This window comes from Anas platyrhynchos, chromosome 6 (assembly GCF_047663525.1).
Source record: "Anas platyrhynchos isolate ZD024472 breed Pekin duck chromosome 6, IASCAAS_PekinDuck_T2T, whole genome shotgun sequence".
Classification (NCBI taxonomy): domain Eukaryota; kingdom Metazoa; phylum Chordata; class Aves; order Anseriformes; family Anatidae; genus Anas; species Anas platyrhynchos.
In genome coordinates this window covers 29,324,577-29,346,641 of record NC_092592.1, presented here as the reverse complement: position 1 = coordinate 29,346,641, position 22,065 = coordinate 29,324,577, and the positions used below count along the sequence as shown (strand labels likewise).

The window sequence follows — 22,065 nt, the reverse complement described above, 5'->3', positions numbered from 1 at the left end:
TCCCAGAAAAGTTTGGCTGATGACAGCAGAGTCACCTCTGTTATCTCTCTACACCACCCAGTACAGACACCATGATTTCACGGGGCTTTCTCCTGGTGTTGTTCCAACAGGTACCTAAGCGCACTGGAATGAAGCTTCTCTCTTTTCTGAAATAACTGTTCTCTCACGTATAGCATGGTTATCATACCTGTTTTCAATCTCCCAGGCAAGCCGTTTTTCAGGCCAGATGGTAAATCTGGTTTTCAGAGACCTCCTGCCTGACACGCAGGCCTGTCTGCCTGTCCCCTCTCCCACCACGTGCTGTGAGCAAGGCTTCCCATGCACAAGGTCACCACGCTCCTTCACTCACAGGCTCACCAGTCCCGTGCCTTGCATCAGCCTTTAGATACCCAAACAAAAGCAAAAACCCTGTTCCACTACATAGGGCTTGCCCAGCCCCAGATACCTCTCTGCATCCCCAACCACACTTCCACTGTCCCAGCCCCCATCTTGCAGGACAAGACCAATAATGACAAGACTTGGCCCACACCCAAGGTAAGGGGGCAAGAAGAAGATTTGGTTGTCCTTACTCACTCAGGAATCGTTCATCTGTACCTAATTTGGAGCAGAAACTTTCCCCCATGGGTTGGAAGGTGTAATGCAAAGAGTAGGAAAGCCCCTTTAATGATTCTGAAAGCTAACAAGACCCTTGAACTCATCATCCTACTACATTATCCCATGGCAAGATTGTACAGGCGAACAAGCACACCCATCCACACTACACTTCCATAACCATCATCCCAAATCTTTCCAACCTCCTACAAACAAGCCATGTAACTCAGAGCCAGCTCCCAACCCCTTCAGCAGACAGATGCCTCTTGTCGCTGTATTTCCCGTGGAAGCCCCAACTCATCCCTCTCATGACTTCACCACATCACCTCTCTCCCAGCTCAAGAGGGGCTGCAATTAACTTGGGAAGCCGTGCTGGTAAAGGGATTAGAACTACAGATAGAGGTGCTCTTAAATCACTTTCAGCCAGAACTTTGCAGTGCTTTAACTTGATCAATCTGTTAACGATTTTAACTGAGCACATTCCCCTTTATTATTAATGAGAGTCATGTTCTTCCCACTCTTAGCTCCTCTTTTCACCTATTTTTCTTTCTTTCGTGTAATCTCTTCTAAACAAAAAATACACCCAGTATGTGAGCGGCATCACAGCTGAAATAAAAGCAAGATCTTTGTCCTTAAGGCACCAAATCAATAAGGGACAGGAGTCAAAGCAGTTGCCTCCCACCTCTGCTTCAAATCAGGAACACGACCTGGGGCAGATCCCTCCTCTCTCTCATGCCTTTGTTTCTCCAAATAAAATTTGGGGCTAATACCATTGACTTTTTTTTTTTAAGTAACATTTGAAATAGCCAGCAAGGAGGCAACTTAAGAGCTTTATACGTGCAGTTCTGTCTGTCATCATGTAAGACCAAAATTGGTGAGGTATGGCCACAAAGGACGGGAACTCTGGAGCAGAGCACTACAAACACACACCTCATACAGAACCGCTTTCCCTCCATCCTCTGGCAGAGACAGCTCAGGACCGCAGACAGGAGGTCCTGTTCACCTGCATGGAGGCTATTGATCACAGCCGTGAGGGATTTTTCCAATCAGGCCCAAACAGCAGGGAATGGCTAACGACCAATTAGAGCTCTCATTCTTTTCTCTCTGCCCCCCTGAGATCCTAAAGCACTGTTGGCAAGAGCTAAATAATCATGTTTTTATAAATTCTTTTCCACCTGATAGCTTTGCAAATATCCATCCCTTTTAAGCCTCAGCAACAGCCCTGCATATGAGTTAACTCCTCTTTGTAGATGAACCAAGACATGGGGCGATGTATGCACCCATTAAGCACAGGGGCAAATACTGAAATCATGCAGATGGCCTGCCTGCTCAGCCTGCTCTCCTCTGGCACCCTAAGGAAGCACATCTGACCTCAGCCTGTGCTTCTCTCGCACATCAAAGTCAGCAGGAGCTCTGTGCCAAGCCCTTTGCTCCCTCACTGGAGCCCTCTACCGAATTCCCACAAGGAGCTCGATGCCTTTCTGGCACACATCAGCAACATCACTGGCCACTAAAATGTACCAGCAGTACCCACGTGTTTTAGAGTGGTGTATTGTCTGAAGCAGTGCCAAAGCAGTTGCTTTTAGGATCCTAAGGCTTTTTACCCATCTCCTAAGTAAGCCATTTGCTATGGCTCAATCCTAGCTCTCCCAAGTCCCAGGTATCTGCTTTAGTCCCAGGGACACGAGCAACCACAACCACTCCTCCCAAGGTGTAACACTTTGTCTCACCATACAGCAGCTGGGGTGAATCCCAGCCCATTCTGTCCCTCCACACTCACACACAAGAAAAGGAGAGAAGCACAAAAACGCTGAGACTTGTGCAACACCCTCATGCTGGTCAAAACACTGTGGAGATCCAAGAGGCAGGGACTCATCGGGACAACCTTATCCTCTGCAGACCAGGCACAGGGGAGAGGTGCAATGAAACAACTGCCCTGCCCTCAGCACCCAGCTGCACTGGCACAGGAGAGGGAGCAGACGGGCAGCAAAGTGGGTCTGTCACCAGGTGCCGTTAGGTCTAGTCACAGATCAGAAAGGGGACAGTGCAGCTGAGAAGGTGGCGAGGACTCATTGCTGCTGCCTGGCCCCGCAGAGGTTAATGTCATCCCTTCTCCCAAGCCCACAGTGGGGGTGCTGGGGGGTTTGCAGGCATATAACTCGGGCTGGATGGGACCCAAGCAAACGAGAGACCCTGTCCTTGGGTCTCCCATCTTTACGAAAAAGCCCAGCAGCAATTAGAGACAACACAGAAGGGAGATGGCATCCGCTGCAAGGCAGGGTGAAATGCTTTACCACGGCCGAGTGCACGCCAAGACTATTTTCCTCTCTCGCAGAGGAAACCCCGGACAGCAGGAGTTTCGCAGAGTCAATGACTCCGAGCGGGTTTTCATATCAATATTTCAGCAGCGTCTGTCTTTCCAGCGTGGATTTCCCAGGCCCCAGCTCCCCTCCGCACCCGCTGCAGTATTTTCCTTCCCTTAGCAAATGCCCACGCTCCCTCTAGCGCCCGGCTCAGCTTTTCACACGCCGGCAACCCAGCACCCTTTCCTTCAGCCTGCACCCCAGGGTGTCCAAATCACGCTGGAGCTAATTAGAAGCGATGCTATTTTGGGCACAGAGGCCCCGTGGTGCTCTGCAGATCTGCCTGGCTGGAGTTTGTGTCGCATATGTGAATAGGAAGGGGAGAACGCAGCGTGACAGCCTCGGCGTCACAGACCCTCCCTGAACACGAGGCAGCTTTGCCACTTGTTTCAGTGGGGGAGCAATCAGGTCTCCTTCAAGACTGAGAGGGAGGAAAGAAAGTGTTTTGATTAGTCAACACCGACCTTCTCTGATTTTCATTGTGTGCTGCGGCTCCGCTGACCGTGAGGGCTGCAAATTGACCCTCAAATTTCTTTGGTGGTTTATTCATGTAATGTGTTTAAGACATACAGCCACCCTCTTCAAACACTCAGCAAACTATTCACTTCCCTCACTCTCACAATACCCCATAAATTCAGGAAAGGAAATACTGCCAGGCCCTTCTTTGTGCATGGGGGAAACGTTAACAGCGATGCTGCAGTTCTCCCTGGATGCTGAGGGGAAGTCAGGATTTGGGAACTTGTTTACCCTGAGCTCCTGCAGAGAGTTTAAGCAATCCAACAAGTTTGTATGCACAGGTGTCACTTCAGCGTATTTCCCCATTAAGGAGAAAGAAGCTCACCTTCCCAAAGCCCTGAGGCTGCAATACAGGAAATACAGAAAACCCACAGGTCTTCTTCTTGTACCACCCCACAGAAAGCTCCAACGTTTCCTGGCCTCTGCACTCACTTTTCATTCTTACCTGGCACTTTTCACTGCTCTGGGATACCACAGGTTGGATCCTCGACCAGATCCTACATCAATCCTACACCAACTTACACTAAGGATCCAACTAAATATTTTTTGCTGCTTTGGAGACTTTCTGCAGTACCGTATTCAATACTTCACGAGGAATACGTCATTTAATTTATTCTCCTGATTACAGGCAGGCTGGGCTCCACACCTTCAAACACAGGCTCTCACTGGAAGATGAACTTGACCAGATCCTAGCCAAGCCCAAGTCTTAAATCCATAACTGACAGGTTTTCTTGCCATTGCCCTGGAACCAATTAAAACCATGAACTCAGGCATGGCCTTCGATCTTGAAACAAATTTGGATTTGTAAGAGAGCCCCAGCTCAGGTAAGCACGTACTGGGAGCTTAAGGAGCGTGATGCTGTGGTGTGACTTAAAGAAATTCTTGAGTGTTTGCAAGACTGGCTGCCAGTGTCCCTTAATACAATCAACACTACAGATCCTCTCTCTCTAAGCTGTGCTTTACCCATTAAACACCACTGCTTCCATATTTTTTTCAAAAATCTCTACTAACAAATTCAGCTATAAATTTGGAAACTCAGGAAGTTGTGTTCCCCCAGTCTTGCATTTAAGAAAATATTTGCCTCATCTCACCTCCACTTGGGGTGAAGTTTCTCCTGGCTAACATCAATTCTCTTCTCAAACCCATTTTCAAAATATTTTTTCATCTAATCAGATGATTTTTTCCCATTTAAAATAACAATTATGGAATCACATAGCTGTTCCTGTTTGCATTTAAATTACTGTGAAAGCTTAGCCACAGATCCTGGGATTCATCCCTGAGCAGGAGGAAGTCCAAGTAGTGAGGCTCACCGGAAAACTGCTGGCAGGCACCTGGAACATAAGCGGTTCTGTTTCTGAGCCCTGGGCTATAAGAACTTCAACAGCTTGCTGCCCTGGGCTGGGTAACAAGCTGGGGAATCTGCCAGCTTCACAAGACCACAGGCAACAGGGGCCGTCCACTGGGCATCAACCTGACTTGACAAAGATACCAGTCTGGAGAGAAATAGGCTGAAGAATACTTTGCAGATGCCTTCTTCCTGCTCTACTGACTCAACACAACCATGAAAGCAATTTCCATGTGAAGGTTTCATTTTTATTTCCATATCTTCCACTAGAATATTAATTAAAAATGGATTGGCAAAGACCTGCAAAATGACTTTAGTGGCTAACTTCATTACTGGGGGTAGTGGAGAAGTGTTAATGCAGCAAGACACTCTGACACAGCCCACACACCTTCAACAGCAGCAACAACTCAACATGGCCAAAAGCCATCTAAGAAAAAAAGAATAAAAAAAAATCAGTCTAGAATAGCAATTAAAATAGCTACCAAATGCAGTGCAATTAATGAATTAATGTGATTGCTCTGCCACCATCTTGCACTCTAGGAGTAAACATTTTAGACCAGAATCCAACCGGACTGCTGGAGCAGATACCCACGGCTGACAACTGAACGCAGCACTGCCTGCCTAAAGATTCATTTTGCTGCCCTCATCCCTTCCAGGCACAGCAGCCCATTTGGGATTGCAAGCATTGCCCACCTCGTTCTGCCCATCACGCGCTGCATTGTTAGGCATCTTAATGAAAAACTACCTGGCACGCAGCAAGCCCCTCAGCCTTCCCAGCCTGTAATTCACCGTGGGAGTGAGTAATGTCTCGGTATCAAACCACCAGTACATTAGCAGATCACACCAGAGCACTGCCAGCAGCATGCAGAAGAATCATTCCCGGAAGAGCCAGGCTTCACTGCTAGCACTTGGACAACTCGCCTGTCACTGCCAGCCCTCAGAGCTAGCACGGGGTAAAGCAAAGGGATCTCTGCGAGCAGGAGGGAAAGACTCACAGGAGCCATTCACAGCAGGTCTGTCACCATCACATCACATCTATGTGAGGCTTGAAAGCTACCCTGATGACTTGCTGTGCCTTTCTTTCAGAAGGAGCTCTTCCTTAATGTCCACTCAGACATATCCTGTTGCTGTTCCAAACGTGATGTTCTCTCCTACCAAGGAGATGAGCTGCATCTTTCTAACCCTACTTCAGAAAGCTGCTGGCTACTCTAGTACTATTGGCCTCCTCTTCACCAAACCCTTCTGCCAAAAACGTCTCACATTTCCAGTCTTGGAGTGAGTCTCACAACCACGTTAACTCTCAAGATGAGAGCACCAGGCTGGCTGGCCACGGGTTAAAACAATGCAGCTTGTCTGGCAAGATAAAACAAGGCTCCTGTCCAGGTGCTTGCCAGATCTCATCTCACCATCCCCAATTTTAAAGCCTGGATCCCACGAAGTACCAGCATGTTGTAGTCACACAAGCAACAGCTGTATCGCTCAGGTACACCGTCCTGCTGCAGGTTCATCTTCAGCCCTCACTTTGAGATAAAAATGCACCCTGCTGACATGTATTTCCTATAGCATGAAAAATGCAACCCCTGCAAACATCTAGGAATTTGCCCTGGCTGAAGCAACCTGCAATGTTGCACATGCCTTAGGCAAATGCCCTCTCCTGCTCCTGTTGTAGCATTGTAGTGCCTTTTCTCATCTTTAGGTCTGAATTTTGCCTGTGGTTACTAGAAAGAAAGGACATACATATGGGGATGGGTAAAACACAGAATGCTAAGCTGAGCATACCCTCATAGGTAATGGATTGAAAGTATCTTCTAGTTCAAAGAGAACTAAAAATGTGTATCTTTGCTTCTTACATCAAACAAAACAATACACTGAACTTGTAGTGCTTCCATCACAGTAAAAGCATAGACAGGATTAAATCATTCCTATTAACAGCTACATTCAGCCAAGTGATAACTCTGAAACCTAACGACAACTGTCCAACTGGTACCACTGCACTAGTGATCACATCAGCAGAGCGATCTGCCTGAATGTTTTATCCACTGAAGCTTGTGGAAATCTCTTGAAAAAAAAAAATAAATCAAGAAACAAGATAGCAAGATTTAACTCTGCAACAACATTGAAGTTGGTGCTACTTATTTCTGTGGATCCTTATCCTAGAAATCTGTGAGGGAAGCAGGAGGAAGAGATCATCTGAGAAATCAGATTATCTTCACAGGAAGGTTGGGGAGAGCATCTGGTGAGCAGCACAGGGAAAAATTTCATGCAGTAGCATAACCGTCTAGAGAGAGGGAAAACAAGTGAAGAGGACACAACTGCTCGCCGAATGCCACATGGTACTCAGCGTGTCTCTGGAGTGGAAGGTTTTTTCAAGAAGAAAGGCTTGCAGATCTTCTGAGAGTAATGCTAGCTTACACTAAAAATTCTCCTTTCTTCAGAAAGGTCTTGGCAAGAAAACATTTTATCTGATCTATACCAGGTCCTTCAATAGCTTCAGTGTACTCTCAATAAATGTTTCTATGGGACAGACTGATACCTGAGGCCCAAGTACAGCTCACCTTATTCTTACATGTATATCAGACCCAGTGAACAGACCGCTAAGTCCCCTTCCCAAAAACGCAGAGGACACAAACTCTATTTCTGCTCAGAATAGGATTTTGGCATTTCCTAACTTCCACTCAAAGATCTTCAGGTGTTGCACAAAGCAGAATTCTGCTCCACACCACCACTTTGTGGTAGGTAAGCAGTACTATCCTCATTTAACATGGGAGAGGAGATTCAGCGAGGTTAATTGTCTTTCCTAAGGTCACGGAAAAAGCCCGTGGGCAGGACAAAGCGGAGAACTCAAATTCCCCGATCTCACCAGGTTTTTTGCCTCTATCCTAATCCTGACTTTGCTATCTACAAATGGAGGAAACAAAAGTTTGTTGCCTGGGAGGGATTATTTTTTTAATATGTTAAATAGAGATTTGAGGGACGGGGGAGAGGAGGCAGGAAGGAAGAAGAGGGGGAGCTGCTCTTAAAATAGCAATAAAATACATACAGCAGGTTTTTAATATTCTAGGTAACAGGACATACAGCAGCTACACAGACTTCCCCCCCTGTGGAGTTTGTTGTACAGCCCAGCAAAAAGCTCTAAATTTTTATGACCATCATTTGCTCTTCTTTGCAAATCCATCCCACCCTATCTCAGGAAACCCTCCCCATCAATGCCTGATTTGAAATGTACTGCTTCGCTGCATGTAATTTGATTGATCGCGTTTTTAATAAATCATAAGCCACAGAAGCTTCAGTTTTGAAGTCTGTTCGAGTAACAGGGAACTGGTCAAAACAATCCCTATGCCTCTTTACTGTTTTGGTAGCCTAAAACCAGTAGCACACAGACATGTCCTAGGTGCTCTACTAGGTCATCTATCAGCATCGTTAGATGCGAGTTCATCTGTTTTGTCCATTTTCAATTCACATTTTTGCTGCTTTGTGTCTATTGTGACCTAAGAAAATACATGCTTCGGGGTGAGAGACTGGGGACCAAGGTGGCTGGCAAAAGGCTTCCCAGCGTGACCTTGGGCAAACTGCTTGCCCTCCCCATGCCACAGCCACCCCAACAGTAAAATTAGGGAAAAGCTGAACTGCAGCAGAAAAACAGGCACTGGAGTCAGCCTTCTCTGCTAATAAATGAAAGGACCCAGCTTCGAGCATTTAACTTTCCCTCTAGAGTCACATAACACACTGTTAAAAAATGAAATCCAATTAATCATTAAATGCGGCGTGTTTTCTCCCTAAGACAGGAGTGAGAAAGTCGCCTGATGCTAAACCCCACACTAGAAAATAACACGAAAAGATAACGCTGTTATTTATTAACACTCTTGGTTTTCCTTCCCACAAACACCACACTGGCACTAAACACCAGACTCATGCTTGTGCTTTGGAGTTGGAAGCTTCCAATGCACACTATCTTGAGGTGCAAAACCCTAATGCAAAGTTGTGAACAATCAAGAAGTTTTCCTTTATTACTTACGCCATTCCTGTCACCTGGAGTTACAGAGTAAGCGAAGCTAATAAATTAAACAGCGTATTTCTATGAAAGAAACAAATTGTAGTCTTAAGCTGGGGGAGGAGGGACAATTTTGTGAAAGTCATTTTCTGACCTGCACTTTGGAAAAAAAAGACCTTTTTTTCCCCTCTGCAAATGCCTATAGACTGATTTTACTCTACTACTCATAACTATTATTCTGTAATACTCATAACTATTGGAAATTCAGGCTGGGAAGGAACGGGGGGCTTTTAGCTTCTTTTTCTCAACACCCTTTGATACGGCACTGAACTGAAACAAAAGCGAGGGCATATAGGTTGTTTTCTTCATTACATGCCATGTTATATTAAAAATAAATAGTCCTAGAGACAAGTGTAATGCTAAAATATAGCATGCAGCTGTTTTCTCTTCAATGTTTGCTTTCATCTTTAATGAGAGAGGAATTCATGTCTGGCAAACACAACTGCCTTAAAAAAATTGGTTAAATCAAAGTAGCATCTACATCGCTGTCAGCGTTATTGCCTAAGCAATAATAAATAGAGAAAATCTTCCAGTCAGAAAAATATAAGGAGGTGGTTGAATCGCCCGTGATTAAGTTATGGCTGATGCAGAGATAGATAGGTGGATAGATAGACAGATAATTTCCTCGTTAATGACTAATCAATCTCATGAGGAATACAGCTGAAAATCCAGCTGATCTGTGCCGTGCTGTTAATTGCTTTATGCACATTTCCAATAGCGGCAAAACAATAAAAGAGGCATTTTGGAGGCAGTGATGAGCTACAGTAATCAGAATAATGGGAATATTGTCACCAGCAGAGAAGGCTTCCAAGAGTCCTGGTGACTATGCCTGTTCTCCGACTTCACAGCGGAGTGGAAACGGTGTTTCTGATACCGAGTTGGAAGAAAACTGAAGTTGTGTCCCCAGCCATCTGCCGGGTGTTGCAGAGCAGGGTGCGAGGGAGGGCCCTGCGCTATGGGGGCACCACGGCAGGTTTTGGGACACCCCCACAGGCACGCAGAGCACCGCAAACTTTCAGGGACACCTCAGCTCCTCCTCATTATTGACTGCAGGGCAAAGACATGAGCCAGCATCGATTTTTTTTTTTTTTAAATCAAAAACTTTTCTGCGTGCTCGCCCTACCTGCCTCCTCTCAGAGCCCCTTAACATGCTGGGGAGCTCTCCAGCCCTTAATGAATTGATGGCATCTCTCCTGTCGCCAGCACGCAGAGCTGAGAACGGGAGGGCTGCTCCGCCACCAGTGTACATCACTCACCCCCGGACAGAGGCAGGGGAGCTCACCAAGGTGGATATCACACATGGGGAGTGCAAGGGGGCAGCAGGCAGGTGGGGACGCAGGTGGGGACACAGGGGGCTTCTCTGGGAGAGGGAGAAGGCTCCCGACAGCCTGGCCCTCCTGGTGGAGCTCAGCCCCTGGGGATCGCTGCTCTCCCCTCGGGCAGAGGTGGGGATCTCCCCCTCTTTTTTTTTTTTTTTTTCCTAGGGAAAACTTTTCTCTTTTTACCTAGCCTCCGCATCCCCGGCCGTAAAAGCGAGCCGCGCTCAGCACCCCTCTCCCCCCCCAGCATCCCCTACCGCATTTCCGAGCTCAGCACCATCCCTCCCATCCCAGCCCATCCCAACCCATCCCAGGCGGTACTCACGCTGCTGTTGTGGCCGGACCAGTGCACCATGGCTTGGTTGTGCGCCGCGTCCCCGGTGAGGGCGAAGGTGGTGCTGCCCAGCCGCAGCTCCTCTGCCCCTCGCAGCCTCGCCGCTCTCCCCTCCTCCGGGGGTCCGCGGGGCTGAGCCCTGGCTCCGCGTTGCCCCTCGGCTGCGGGCAGCCCCCGGCCGCCTCCCGCAGCCGCCGCCGCCGCCCGCCGGCTCCGCACCGCCGGGCCCCGGCCCCCGGCCGCGCCGCCCGCCCCCGCGCTGCCCCCCGGTTCCCCGGAGCCCCGCGCCCGGTTCCCCGGTGCCGGTGGTTGCCGCTGCTCCAGCCCGAGGCGAGGCCGGGAGGGAGACGAGCAGGGGCCGCAAGTTATCTCGGCGCCGGTGCAGGAGCAGGAGAGGAGTAAGAGCCATGTCCAGGCGAGCAGGGCGGCGTGGCAGGGCGCAGAGCGGCGGGTCCCCTTCTCCATGCCTTGGCGGAGCGAGTCGGGGGGCTCGGAGAGGGAGGAGGGGGGGGGCGAGGCGCTGCGTTTAGGGCTTTTTTTTTTTTTTAGGGGCCGGATCCTAATTATAATAATTATAATTTGGGAAGAAAAAATAAAAAATAATAAAAAATAAGGCTCTTCTTTCTTCGCTCTCCTTTTCTCTTCCCCCTTTGCTCAGACGGTGACCAGAGGAAAAATAAAAAATAAAAATTAAAAAAAAAGGAAAAAAAAAACTCTCTCCCCGGTAGTTGGATGCTGTTCCTCACTGTTGGTGGATCTTTCTTTTTTTTTTTTTTTCTTTTTTTTTTTTTTTTTTTTGAAAAGTGCTTTTCAGTGAAACTGTTCACGTTCGAGGATTTGATCAAGTGAGCGGGTGGCACCGCGCGGGGGGAGGAGCCCCGAGCCTCGCCAGGCGCCGCCGAGAGCCAGCCCCGAGCCGCCGGGAGGCAGCCGCCGGGGGCCGGCAGCGGAGCCGGGGGCGGGAGCGGGAGCGGGACTCGGAGCCCAGGCAGCGGGGACATCCCCCGGGCTCCCTCCCTCCCTCTCGGGTCTCTTCCCTCCCTCCCGGGTCCCCAGGTCCCTGCTCCCCCCGTGTGCGTTCCCCCCTACGCGTAGGTAGAGCCGCGGGGGCACTCCTCGCCCTCGGTGTATCTGTATTTATGCACACACGCGTGCCTCTCCGTGCAGGGGGGCAGAAGCTGATGGGGTGAAACCCCCCCGGCTGATGTCCCCCCTACCCGGGTACCAGCGGCCCCACAGCCCCGGCCAGCCGGGAACCCGCACGGGAGCATCCCCGGCAGGGAAGGGGGATGGAGGGTTTTTTGGGGTGGCCGAGGAGGGGCACTATGTGCGGGCAGCTCCCTGGAGCATCGTCCCAGGGCTGCGTGGAGATGGGTTTCTTCGGATGATGGCAGCTCCCGCTGCAGGGACGCGGATCTCCCCGGCCAGGACACCCGCTTTTCCTTGGTAATGGCTAAGGAGCCTTTTTTTGCAGCCCTCGGACAAGGTTTGGGGGAATAGCACGGGGAGGGGGGGGAAGGAGCGCTGGACAGGAGATTTCCCCCCCTGTGCGGGTCACCCCTGCCTCATCCCCCTGGAGCTCTTCACTGCAGCAGCTCGGCGGCACTTTCCCCTCGCATCAAACCCACGGCCGACCTCACCCCCTCCTTCGCCTCCTCCTTTCGGAAAGGGGCCATAATTAGCGCTGTGTTAATCAGCCCACCCTCCCACTTACCCCATCAGCCATTCTTTCACCGGCCAAGGACGGATGCTCAGCTACGCGGTCCCCCCCCCCTTCCCAAACCCGTACCCGTCCCAAAGCGGGGACAGCTCAACAGTTCCCCCCCTCAGGTGGCTTTTCCAGCCCGGCAGGGACAAAGGGACCGAGCCAGGCCGGGGGGGACATCCCCACGTCCTGCTTCTGGGGGTGCTGGGGGGGTCCTCGCTACCCGGTGCCCCCCGGGAGCTGCCGCTTGGAGAGGGGAGAGGAGCGCAAAGGCTGCTGAGAGCGGTGGGGAAAGGGGTCTGGGGGGATCCGGGGGGTCCCCGGCTGCGGGCACGGCTCTGCCCGAGAGCCGCAAGCCCCGAGGAAGGGGAAGGCGGGGGCAGGGGAAGCGCAGCCCCCGCCCCCAGCCCGGCGGATGTCAGTCCTGCCTTGCAGCCGGCTCCTTCCCAAAATACGCCGCCGAAACGCTTCGGGGGGCGGCGGGGACGGGGGCTGGTCCCTGCACCTCTCCCCCCGCCAACACCCGCCCCCAAAGCCCCAGCACGGTTACCCCGAGATGGGGGTTGTCAGCTCCGTCCTTACGGGGACACTGCGAGATCAGCGGCCCCGGGGAGGTGGCACGGGAGGCGGGCAGCATCCCAGCCCCGGAGCCTGCCGCTGCTGGCCGCACGGGGATGCGCTGCCCGTCCTGCGGTGGGACGCACAGCAACTGTCCCCTGGTAGTGCCTAAAGTTCCTCCGGTCCCCCCTGCACCCGGCAGCAGCTCGGTGCTGCTCCTGGCGATCCAGAACTGCTGTCACCACGGAGTAAAAGACACCACGGGGGTCGCAATTGTCACCGCTTAACCACCTTGCGGCCCATCCAGTCGTGGAGCCCACCCCTCTCAGCCTTGCTGGACACCGTTTAGGACGCAGTCTTCATTCACACCTGGATCAGCCACTTGCTTGTGTGGCATCATCCCTGACTTTGTGGTAAAACAGGACCTGTTGACACATCTCCTATCCCAAACCCTGCCACCAAAGCCATCGCTTTGTGCCCACCACACCCCGCTGTCACCACAGGAGCCCAGCCGTGTGGGACAAAGCACAGTGCGATGGGCTCCGTGCCCAGGTGTGCTCACCAGTACTTTCTTTAGGGCAGTACTATCACCACCCCAACAGCCGGTCTCTCCTGCCCTGCAGGCAGAAGACAACTAAAATCACGCGCTGTGAATATCACCCACACTTGTCATGCTCAGGGACAGTCCTGGACATTCAGCTAACACCTTGTCAGCAAGAAACCCCAGGCCCTCATTTCTCAGACAGATACCCAGAGGAAGGGGTGGTGCTTGTCAAGAAAATCCTGACCCCCCCCGTTCACCTCTGTTAAATAACAGGCGACACAGCTGAAGTCCCACTGATGATGCGGGACTCTGTTAAATCCCGCTCACCCCGGAGCCATGGGCCCTTAGCAGAGGCCTTGGTGCCAGGGCAAGAAGCGGCGGTGTTCCCTCATCCTTTTCCTGCTCTGGAAGACAAAGGTAACGTGAGCAACACCCCCATCTCCTGCACGATCCGCGAACTGCGTGCCCATCGCCGGCGCACAGACCAGGGGCTTTGCCAGCGTGCAGCATCCCTGTTGCAGGATCCTCGGGTCTGCTCCAAAACCTGGCCTCTTGCGAGACAGGGTGACGGGGAGGAACCACCCGACAAGCCCAGATTTGCACAGTCTGCCTCCAAGGATAGAAACGGAAGCCTACAGCACAGTATCCATTACAGGCTGTTTTAATCCCTGGTCTAATCTGTTACAATCTGCTTTAATCCCTGCCCAGCTGCAAACATCCACTCGAAGAAGCAGGGGTTGGCGTTATGTTCGGTCGGACCACGCTGGTTGGTAATTGATGTAAGGCATCCATACGCCACAGCACCAGGCAGTGCACAAGATTTCCAAGTGAGCAAGAAAGTAAATGCTCCAGAAGGCAAACTGGGGCACAAATGTAAAGGAGCAGAACATGCCTACAACCGAGGGGGAGCTGGGTTCAGTTAAGGAGAGAAAGGCAATTGGGGCGGTTGTGTTTGCATGCAGGGGATGATTTGGGTGGAGCAAGTTTAATGCCACTAACTAAAGTAAAAAGGAAATAGAGCCTGGTGTTTATCCCATGCTATACCCTTCTAAAGCACCATTGATCATTTGGGGGTTTCATTGTATTTTTTTCCCCTATTTTGGGTCATTTTTATTTGGAAAAAAAAATGCAACCAAAGAGTTAACTCCAACCACACCTGTCAATACCCTCCCCATCACTACCCCCATCCCTTCTGCCTTGCCCAGCTCTGCCCATCACTGCCCCAAGCTCCCCCAGGCCTCCTCGGGGGCCCAGAGTTTGTCTCCCAGCCACTGTCACCCCAGGCAAGTCCCGAGTGGGAGCTGGAGCTTTTCTTACTGGAACCCAAAAGAAAGGGGTTGGGGAAGAGATCACAAAAGGGAAATTGAGGGATGGGAATGAAAAGCAATGCCCCAGCCTCGCTGCACTCTTTCCACCTCCCTGCAGGTCTCCCACACAACTCAAGTGCTCCCAAGGGGAGAAATCCCACACGTACTAAGAGAAAAATCAATGCTTGCTTCACTTAACTTTAATCCATTTATTATGGGTGAGACCAGCCACTGGAAAACAAAGCAGCTCTGTGCTAATGCTGTCTTGTCTGCTACGGAAACGCCTGAATCTATGTAAACTAAAACAATTAAGAAGTGTCCCTATATCCTCAGACTGGAGACTGCCTGCACACAGGCCTGTTTCTACAAGTATAGGACTACCCCTTCTATGGGACAGATTTCCTCCTAGCCCAGCCAGGCAGGGTGTGCCCCAGAGCAGCCAGCCCCTGAAGCAAGGCAGGACCATGGCAGGGAGCCTTCAGCACAGCCAGGTTGCTCAAAAGGTGCTCGAGCTGCAGAGCACAGATGAAGGACTCAGCCACCCACAGAGAAGGCAGAGGTGCTGTGAATGCTCTGGGGAGATTCTGCAGGTTTCAGGTCACGTTCCCAGTCAGTGTTGGGTGCCGGTGTTGCTCCTAAAGCCAAGACTAGAAAATCCCCTTCTGCTGATAATTTTCAGCATCATCAGGAATGTCAGAGAGCTGATCAGAGTGGAAACAGTGCGTGGATTTGAGGCATATACAGAGATTAGTTGCAGAGCTCACAAGTTCACAGTGCTGAATTCACTGCATACTGCAGGTCACGTACATTTCTGTCTTTTCCACTAGTAATACAAGAACCTGTCTCCCAGATTTCAAATTATCCAAAACTGTAGTAAAATCCTACATTTTCAGAAGCACTTGCCAAATTTTTGATAGCCTGTTCCTCAGCGTCTCTTAGAAGGCACTGGGTCAGGGCATTTAAACTTGCAGCCTCTCTTTGTCTTCTGAATTCAAAGAGCTCCTCTGCAAGCTGGATCTAACTGTGCCACATATAATGAAGAGAGGCATAATCACGGCTTAAGATGTTATAATATCCAAGAACACGCTGTGAGTACTAAGATATCCCCTCTGGAGAAAATCTGATTAAAAACAGGGAATCCAACTAATATTGACCTGGTCATTGATTCAGAAAGCGTAAGTGACTAATTTCCCTTCCCCTCCCAAGGTCTGCCTCCAATTTACAGTTCCATGGAGGAGAGCAATCCTCCTTTCTAGCAGCAGCTTTGTGCCCCTCTCATCAGCTCCTCATTTCTTGTTGTTAATGAAGCCTCCTGCCTGTGATTGTTTAGGGGTGGTTTTTAACTCCAAGAAGCGGAGCACAAGCACTGCCTTGCTGTGCACAGAGAATCTTAGCGAACCTGAAACCTATTCTCTGCTTGTCCCACTCCTTCCCTAGGGCACAGCAGGACCTGGAAAGGTTCACGTCTTCTCTTCAAGATGCTCACAGCAGGAGCTGTGGCTACTGTGACTTCAGGGACATGCAGCTCTTTGCCAGAGCTTCAGGGGCAAGGTTTAGCACAAACTTCTGGAAGAAGAAAAGCACAGTGCTAAACCTTGTCACGTCTCACTGCTGGGGAAACACCCTTCAAACACCCTTCCTCTTGTGCCAGCAGAAGAGGTACCCACCCTAACCGCTGTGCTGCTCAGGTGACCCCCGTTAACAACAGTTAAAGTGTTTCAGCTGCTCCTTTTTTTTTTTTCTTTTTTTTTTTTTTTTTTGACTGAAGCATGTCAGGGAGAGTGGTGGAGCTCAGCTGGCACATCTGAAGCTGTGGTGAATACGTAGCTGATGACAGTAACCACAGCTGTCAGAGCAAGGCGCATCCATGGCCCAAGCACAGTTTGTGTTTAAGCACAGGCCTTGATTTAGGGTTTGATAACTACCAAATTTCAGTAGCCATTGAGATAAGACCATTTCAGAAGTGACTAGCTTTTATACAAACCTTAAAAATGGGATCTTGGGAGGTGGCATAATTCATTCACCTCTCAAACAGAATCAACTGCTTTAACTACAGCACAGAACAATGGGTGAATCACCGCTAAACAATAGGATGAGACTCAGTTAAAAGGGAAAGGGAGAGGTTTTTAGATGTGACAGCAGCCAATGAAGGACAAATTGTGCTCTGTCAGACTCACGTTGTCCCTCCCCACGCTGCGCTGTGCAGGAAGGTCTGATCCTAGAGCAGCCTTCCCTTCTAGAGGAGCCCTGGGACTGTCTTACTGCAGAGATCGCTGTTAGGATCCAAAGACTGCAACAGTGCCAACCCTAAAGCACATTAAGGGGCAATCAGCCCATCAGTGCTGTACTGCAGGCTGTAAATCAAGGTCCCCAAAAGGAGTCACACAACACAAACCTCAGTTGAAAGGATAGCTTAAGAAGGCATCGCTAACTGGAGACAACCGCATCTTCTCCAAGCGTTTGCGTGCTGCATAGTGCTGGCTCCCAGGGCAGGCAGATAATGTTGTCCTCAGTAATCCCAGAAGAATCATTCCCTCACCTTGTCTGGCAGAGAAGCCCCCAGAGAAGAAATGTAAAGCCAAGAAAACCAGGCATGGTCTAAAAGAGCACAAGGAGAAAGTTCAAAAACATCCACTGCAAAGTTTCATGGCAGAATCTCCCTGCTTTTTCACCGTGCCCCTGTGAACATTGGAAATTCCAGCCAAGGAAGGCCTCAAGCTGTCTTTCAGCAGGGCTTAGTAGCTTCAAACAAGTAGGGACCAAACATCAGCCACACTCAAGTCCCCGCAGGCTACTGTCAAAAGAAACAGCAAGAACCCACAAATCCACAAGGATGAAAACTTCCCTTGATAGACCCGAGCCAATCAGGTACTGCACAAGGAGGTGTTTTAGAAAACACTTCCCCAGAAATCAGAAACAAGAGAAAAATGATGGAAGCTGGCTCTTCCCACCCCACAGAGCTCAAACTAGAAGAATGGAGCTGCTCGGTCAGCGACACAGAAACTCTCTGCAATTAAGACTTTGTTCTCACCCCAGGTACTTCTTGCACTTTGTTTCCTCTTCCAGGCAAATCTTTCCCCCTTTCTCTCCCCTACAAAGCTTGAGATAGACCTACAAGGGCAAGGAGCTGTTTCTGTTTCTTCCTCTCCGCCCAAGGTAAATCCAAAGCTGCTTTGTGTGTGTGTGTGCACAAAGGCAGAATTTTCTTAGCTAGAGAGAAACAAGTCTGGCAGGGACCCTGGCTTTGATGGTGGGACTTCACAGGAGGATGTTCAACCTGCCGCAGCTTGGTGCTGTTTTCTGTCCCACAGCAAAAAAAGAAAAAAAAGAAGAAGAAAAAAAAAACCATACACACCACCTTTTAAGATTCTCATCTATGGTTATTTTTTGCCCTCTCTTAAGACCAACCCCAAACAAAAGAGAAGTTGAACTACAGCACTGAGGAAAGACTAGGCAACGTGAGTGGAAGGGTGTGCATCTAGTTGGGAAGAACAGAATGAAAAGAAAGAACTAATACAGGGAAAAAATAACATCGAACTACAGCAAGAAGCAGCTGGCTGTAGGCAGGTGTTTCTTACCAAGCCCATCCTGGCAGTGCCCCACATCTCCAGTGCACTGATTTAGCAACAAGAGATCTCACATTGACTCCTGAGAAGAGCCAGGTTGAATCAGATCTCATGTAAATGGGGTTTGAAACATTTTGAAAGGAGTCGTCCCAGGTGAATTCAAGCTCCCAACACTTCTAAGCCAGGAAGTAGGACAAAACTAAGTGGCAGCTATTACAGCCTTTGCTTGAATGTCTTGGCTCATAGCTTCAGCTCCCTAAGGACTCACTGGAGTTTCGCACAACCACAGGAAATTAGAAAAACATCATTGGCCCCATGAAGTGTGCAACATGTAGCCCACACACCATGCGATGCATCCTCAATACCAGGCTGGCAAAGGCTGGGGGTCACTACTGCATCCACTTCCATGAAGCAAGTGCTAAATTTTAAGTTAATATTACTATGTTAATAATCATTTAAGTTCCAGTAATGCCTAGAGCTCCTATCAGAGTTTAGGAACAGGCCTGCAAATGCAGCAAGGAGACAATCCCTGCTCTGAAGTCTGATTATGCCTCTCGCAGACAGCACACTACTTCACTGCCTTCAGACAGGGTGAATGGGAACCTCAAAGAAAGCAAATCTTCACAAACCAAAAACGCTGCTGGGGCAAACCAGGGATTTCATCTGGAGAAGGAGGAGGAAGGGCCTGCATTTTGTGCAACACCAAACATGCAGCAGGCACCACCAGATGCCCAGGCAGAGGAGTCAAAACCTTTTATTACTCCCCTTCCCTTAAACGAGCGCCTCACCACTACATTTGTTGCTCCAAGCCCAGAATGTATTTATCCTGCATTCTGCTAAGCAATTTAACAGTTTCTTTCTTTTGGTGGTTCCTCAGCTTTGGTACAGACACCCAGTGCAGCATCACAGAGACCACTCTTGACACCATTCCCCTGTTTCTGACTCTGCCCGGTACCTGGTGATTTTAGTTGTACTCCGGAGCTGCAGAGCAATCTCAAAGGGGTTAAAATTCAGGGACGCGAATGAAAGTGCAATTAATAAGCAGCTACATAAAAGATCCTCATGCTCATAATGCAATCGCCAAGGGTTGAACATTTTTCCTTGGGCTTGCTCTACTCCATTACTGCAATAATGCATGGTAATATAGTTAACATTGATTTGCCGCAAGGTACATGTACTACATCTGCAAGCTAACAGGGAAAAGGGGGGAGGCTCTCTCCTTGAAAGGCTGGAATTACTTAATTATCTAAGGAAAATGACATGCAGATTTAACTGCACAGGGAAGGGCTAGGACTGACTTCCCCTGTTCCCGGAGAAAACAGAATAGCACTCCTCGGCTACGTGACCTCCCTGCAAAACAAACTCTCTTGGTTTGTTATTATTAATTACCCTGGCTCCTATCACTGCAAGTCAGAGGTGTTGATACTTCGCATCACCCCCAGCTATGCTTGCTATTCATAAATCATACTGAGAGGAGTTGCCAAGGGAGGAGAGGAAATACTAAAGGAAACTCGTAAGCATCTCTAAACAGGCAGCTGCTGTTCAAAGTGGCTGCAGTCCTCTGCAGAGAGTCAGATGCAAACCAGCATCAGTGTTACGAGGCAGCAGGAGACAAATGCCACAAGTGGGCAGGCAGGACAGGGAAATAATGCATTCAGATAGAAAGGGGAAAGGAAAGAAGATGGCCTGGGGGATTAACCGGAGCAAAGAGGGCCTTTTATCTTCGCAGCCACAGGTCAGATCAGATGGTCTGATAAAAGCTGAAAGGCGCTATTATGATTATTAATCTGTAAGGGGCTGACTGTAGGCTGAGCAGAGAGAGAGGTGAGAGTTCCAGTGGTCAAACCAGCACTGATTTCCCTTTCAGAGCCTGGAGCAAGTCATTTAAAACCTCTCCCCCAGTTTTCCATCTGAAAAATGGAGCTGAAATTGCCTCACTGTTCTGAAAGTGAAGTTCTGACCGGGGTTTTGGCCACCCTACCCCTCCTACTCCTTTATAAAATTAGGCATTCCCCAGAAAGTACTCGCTCTCGGCTCCTCTCAATAGCTGTGCTTCAGTTGTTGCTCCTTTTTAAAGGTGTGTCCTTAGTTAAAAAGTGAGAAACGTTAGGGTGAAACCCGAGGGATTTATCTCAGCCCAGTTACTAGAGGGCTGCTGACACTTTCTGACCGCCACCAGTCATGGGCTATCTGGCTGGCAACAGGACAACAAGGAATCAGGTCCGGGTGAGAAAGGAAGGTGGGGGCACCTTATCCCCCACGTTATCCCAAGATGGAACTCATTTTCCACTCACAGCTTTTTGCTGACTCTTTTAAAAATCACTTCAAACTTAAAAACAGCTGAGAGTTGGGAGCAATGTTTGCTGGAAAGGAATGGTAGCTCATAGATCATTCAAGGTACGGTGAGAAAAAAAGGGAGCTTTCTGGCACTAACCCTTCATTTGGCCACGCATCCTTGCCAGTTCAATTCTATTACTTTGGGGAAAGGAAATGTTCTTCCTCTCTTTCCTCATTTCTGTCTTTTGTAGCATGATACAAAGAAAGTAAAGATTTCAGGTATTTTGTTCTTTTTGCAACTGGGGAGGGAAAATGTTTTCCATTTCCTTACCTTGCGCCTTTTAAATACTTCCTCACCCCTGGAAGCTGGACAGTGTGGCAAAAGAACCAAAGAAAGTAAAACAGAAACAGCAGAAATCAGCTGTAAGTTATTCATTCCGGTCTTCTATCATATATGTAAGAAAAATGGACAAAATAGGGTTAAAATATGATCTTCAAGCACTATTCATCTGTAATTCTGAAATATGGAGGTTTCTGGTCTCTGAGAATCAAAGGGAAGAAGCAAACTTCAACAGAAAAAGTCTTTAAGTCTTTAATTTTTTCTTTAAATATTTTTAAACTGAAGTTTTTGATTAAATCAAACAGATTAGTGTTAGTTATTTGCTATGTAAATTTTACAAATAGCAGATTCAGGCTGACACTGTACTTTCCACGAGTGAATTTCTCATTAATACCATACTAGCATTTTATGCTGCAATTAACTTTCTCCAGCCCAGACAGAGTCTTTCTTACTCCCCTCTCTAGGTTTTCCCCTGCACTGCCATCATCACTGCAGTACCGACACAGGAGGCTCAGAGGGACCTTGAACTGGCAGCTAAAGAGTCTTCTCTGCTGAGGTCCCTCATCGAGGTCCACCTTTATCACACAAGTAGACACAGGAGGGAGCTCACACACCCCCATTCACATTAAGGTTACATCTCTTCCCTGCAGCAAAGGGAGTGATTTAATATCTCAAATTCTCAGTTCAGGGCTCCTTTAAGTCCTGGACTTAGACTTCACACCTGCTAGAGCAGGGGTCCCCCTTTCTAGGTAGCAGAGCATCTGGTATGTGCACTCCTCCACACCAGCAAGAGAAAATCTGTAGCTGTGTTGGCTGAGCTGGAACCAGAGGGTGAAATCTTTGCTCACTAGATTTGGCAGCCCCCAATGAGGCTGCACACCCACCTGCAATGAAACATCACTCTGAGGCTGCCTTGTAACTTTGCTGCTGGTCTCCTACTTCCTCCTCAAGCCAGACCTGACAAAGTCCTAGGATTTTTGCGTCGTCAGCCTCCTCCAGCTCTGCCCAAGCTGGATGCTTGTGAGTGCAGCAGAAGCCACCTCACCAGGAAGGAGTAGGAGTTCCTTCTACTCGTTTTTGTTTGTTTGTGCACACACCCTAGGCAAAACTCTTGAAGGTAATGCCAACCAACCCTTTGGATTCCTTTCTACGGCAGACTTTGTTCCCTGTTTCCACATCACACGCACGAGGCTAGGAAGCCCTTGAGGCCATTTACCATACAATTAAATAAAGCTTTTGATCAAACCAC

The 22,065-nt window shown here is 49.3% G+C and overlaps 1 protein-coding gene across 2 annotated transcripts in view; it reads right to left on the bottom strand.

The window, feature by feature from the left end:
* SORCS3 (sortilin related VPS10 domain containing receptor 3) overlaps positions 1–11,357 on the bottom strand; it is a 281,108-nt gene extending 269,751 nt beyond the window's left edge. Inside the window, exon 1 of one of the 2 annotated variants that reach the window (XM_027460385.3) lies at positions 10,511–11,357. In XM_027460385.3, coding sequence (XP_027316186.1) covers positions 10,511–10,984 — 474 coding nt within the window. In that variant the 5' untranslated portion in view covers positions 10,985–11,357. Of the gene's footprint in view, positions 1–1,521; positions 1,606–10,510 lie in introns of those variants that run through there. The other variant, XM_027460387.3, reaches the window with a different exon arrangement.
* Positions 11,358–22,065: the final 10,708 nt, after the last annotated feature.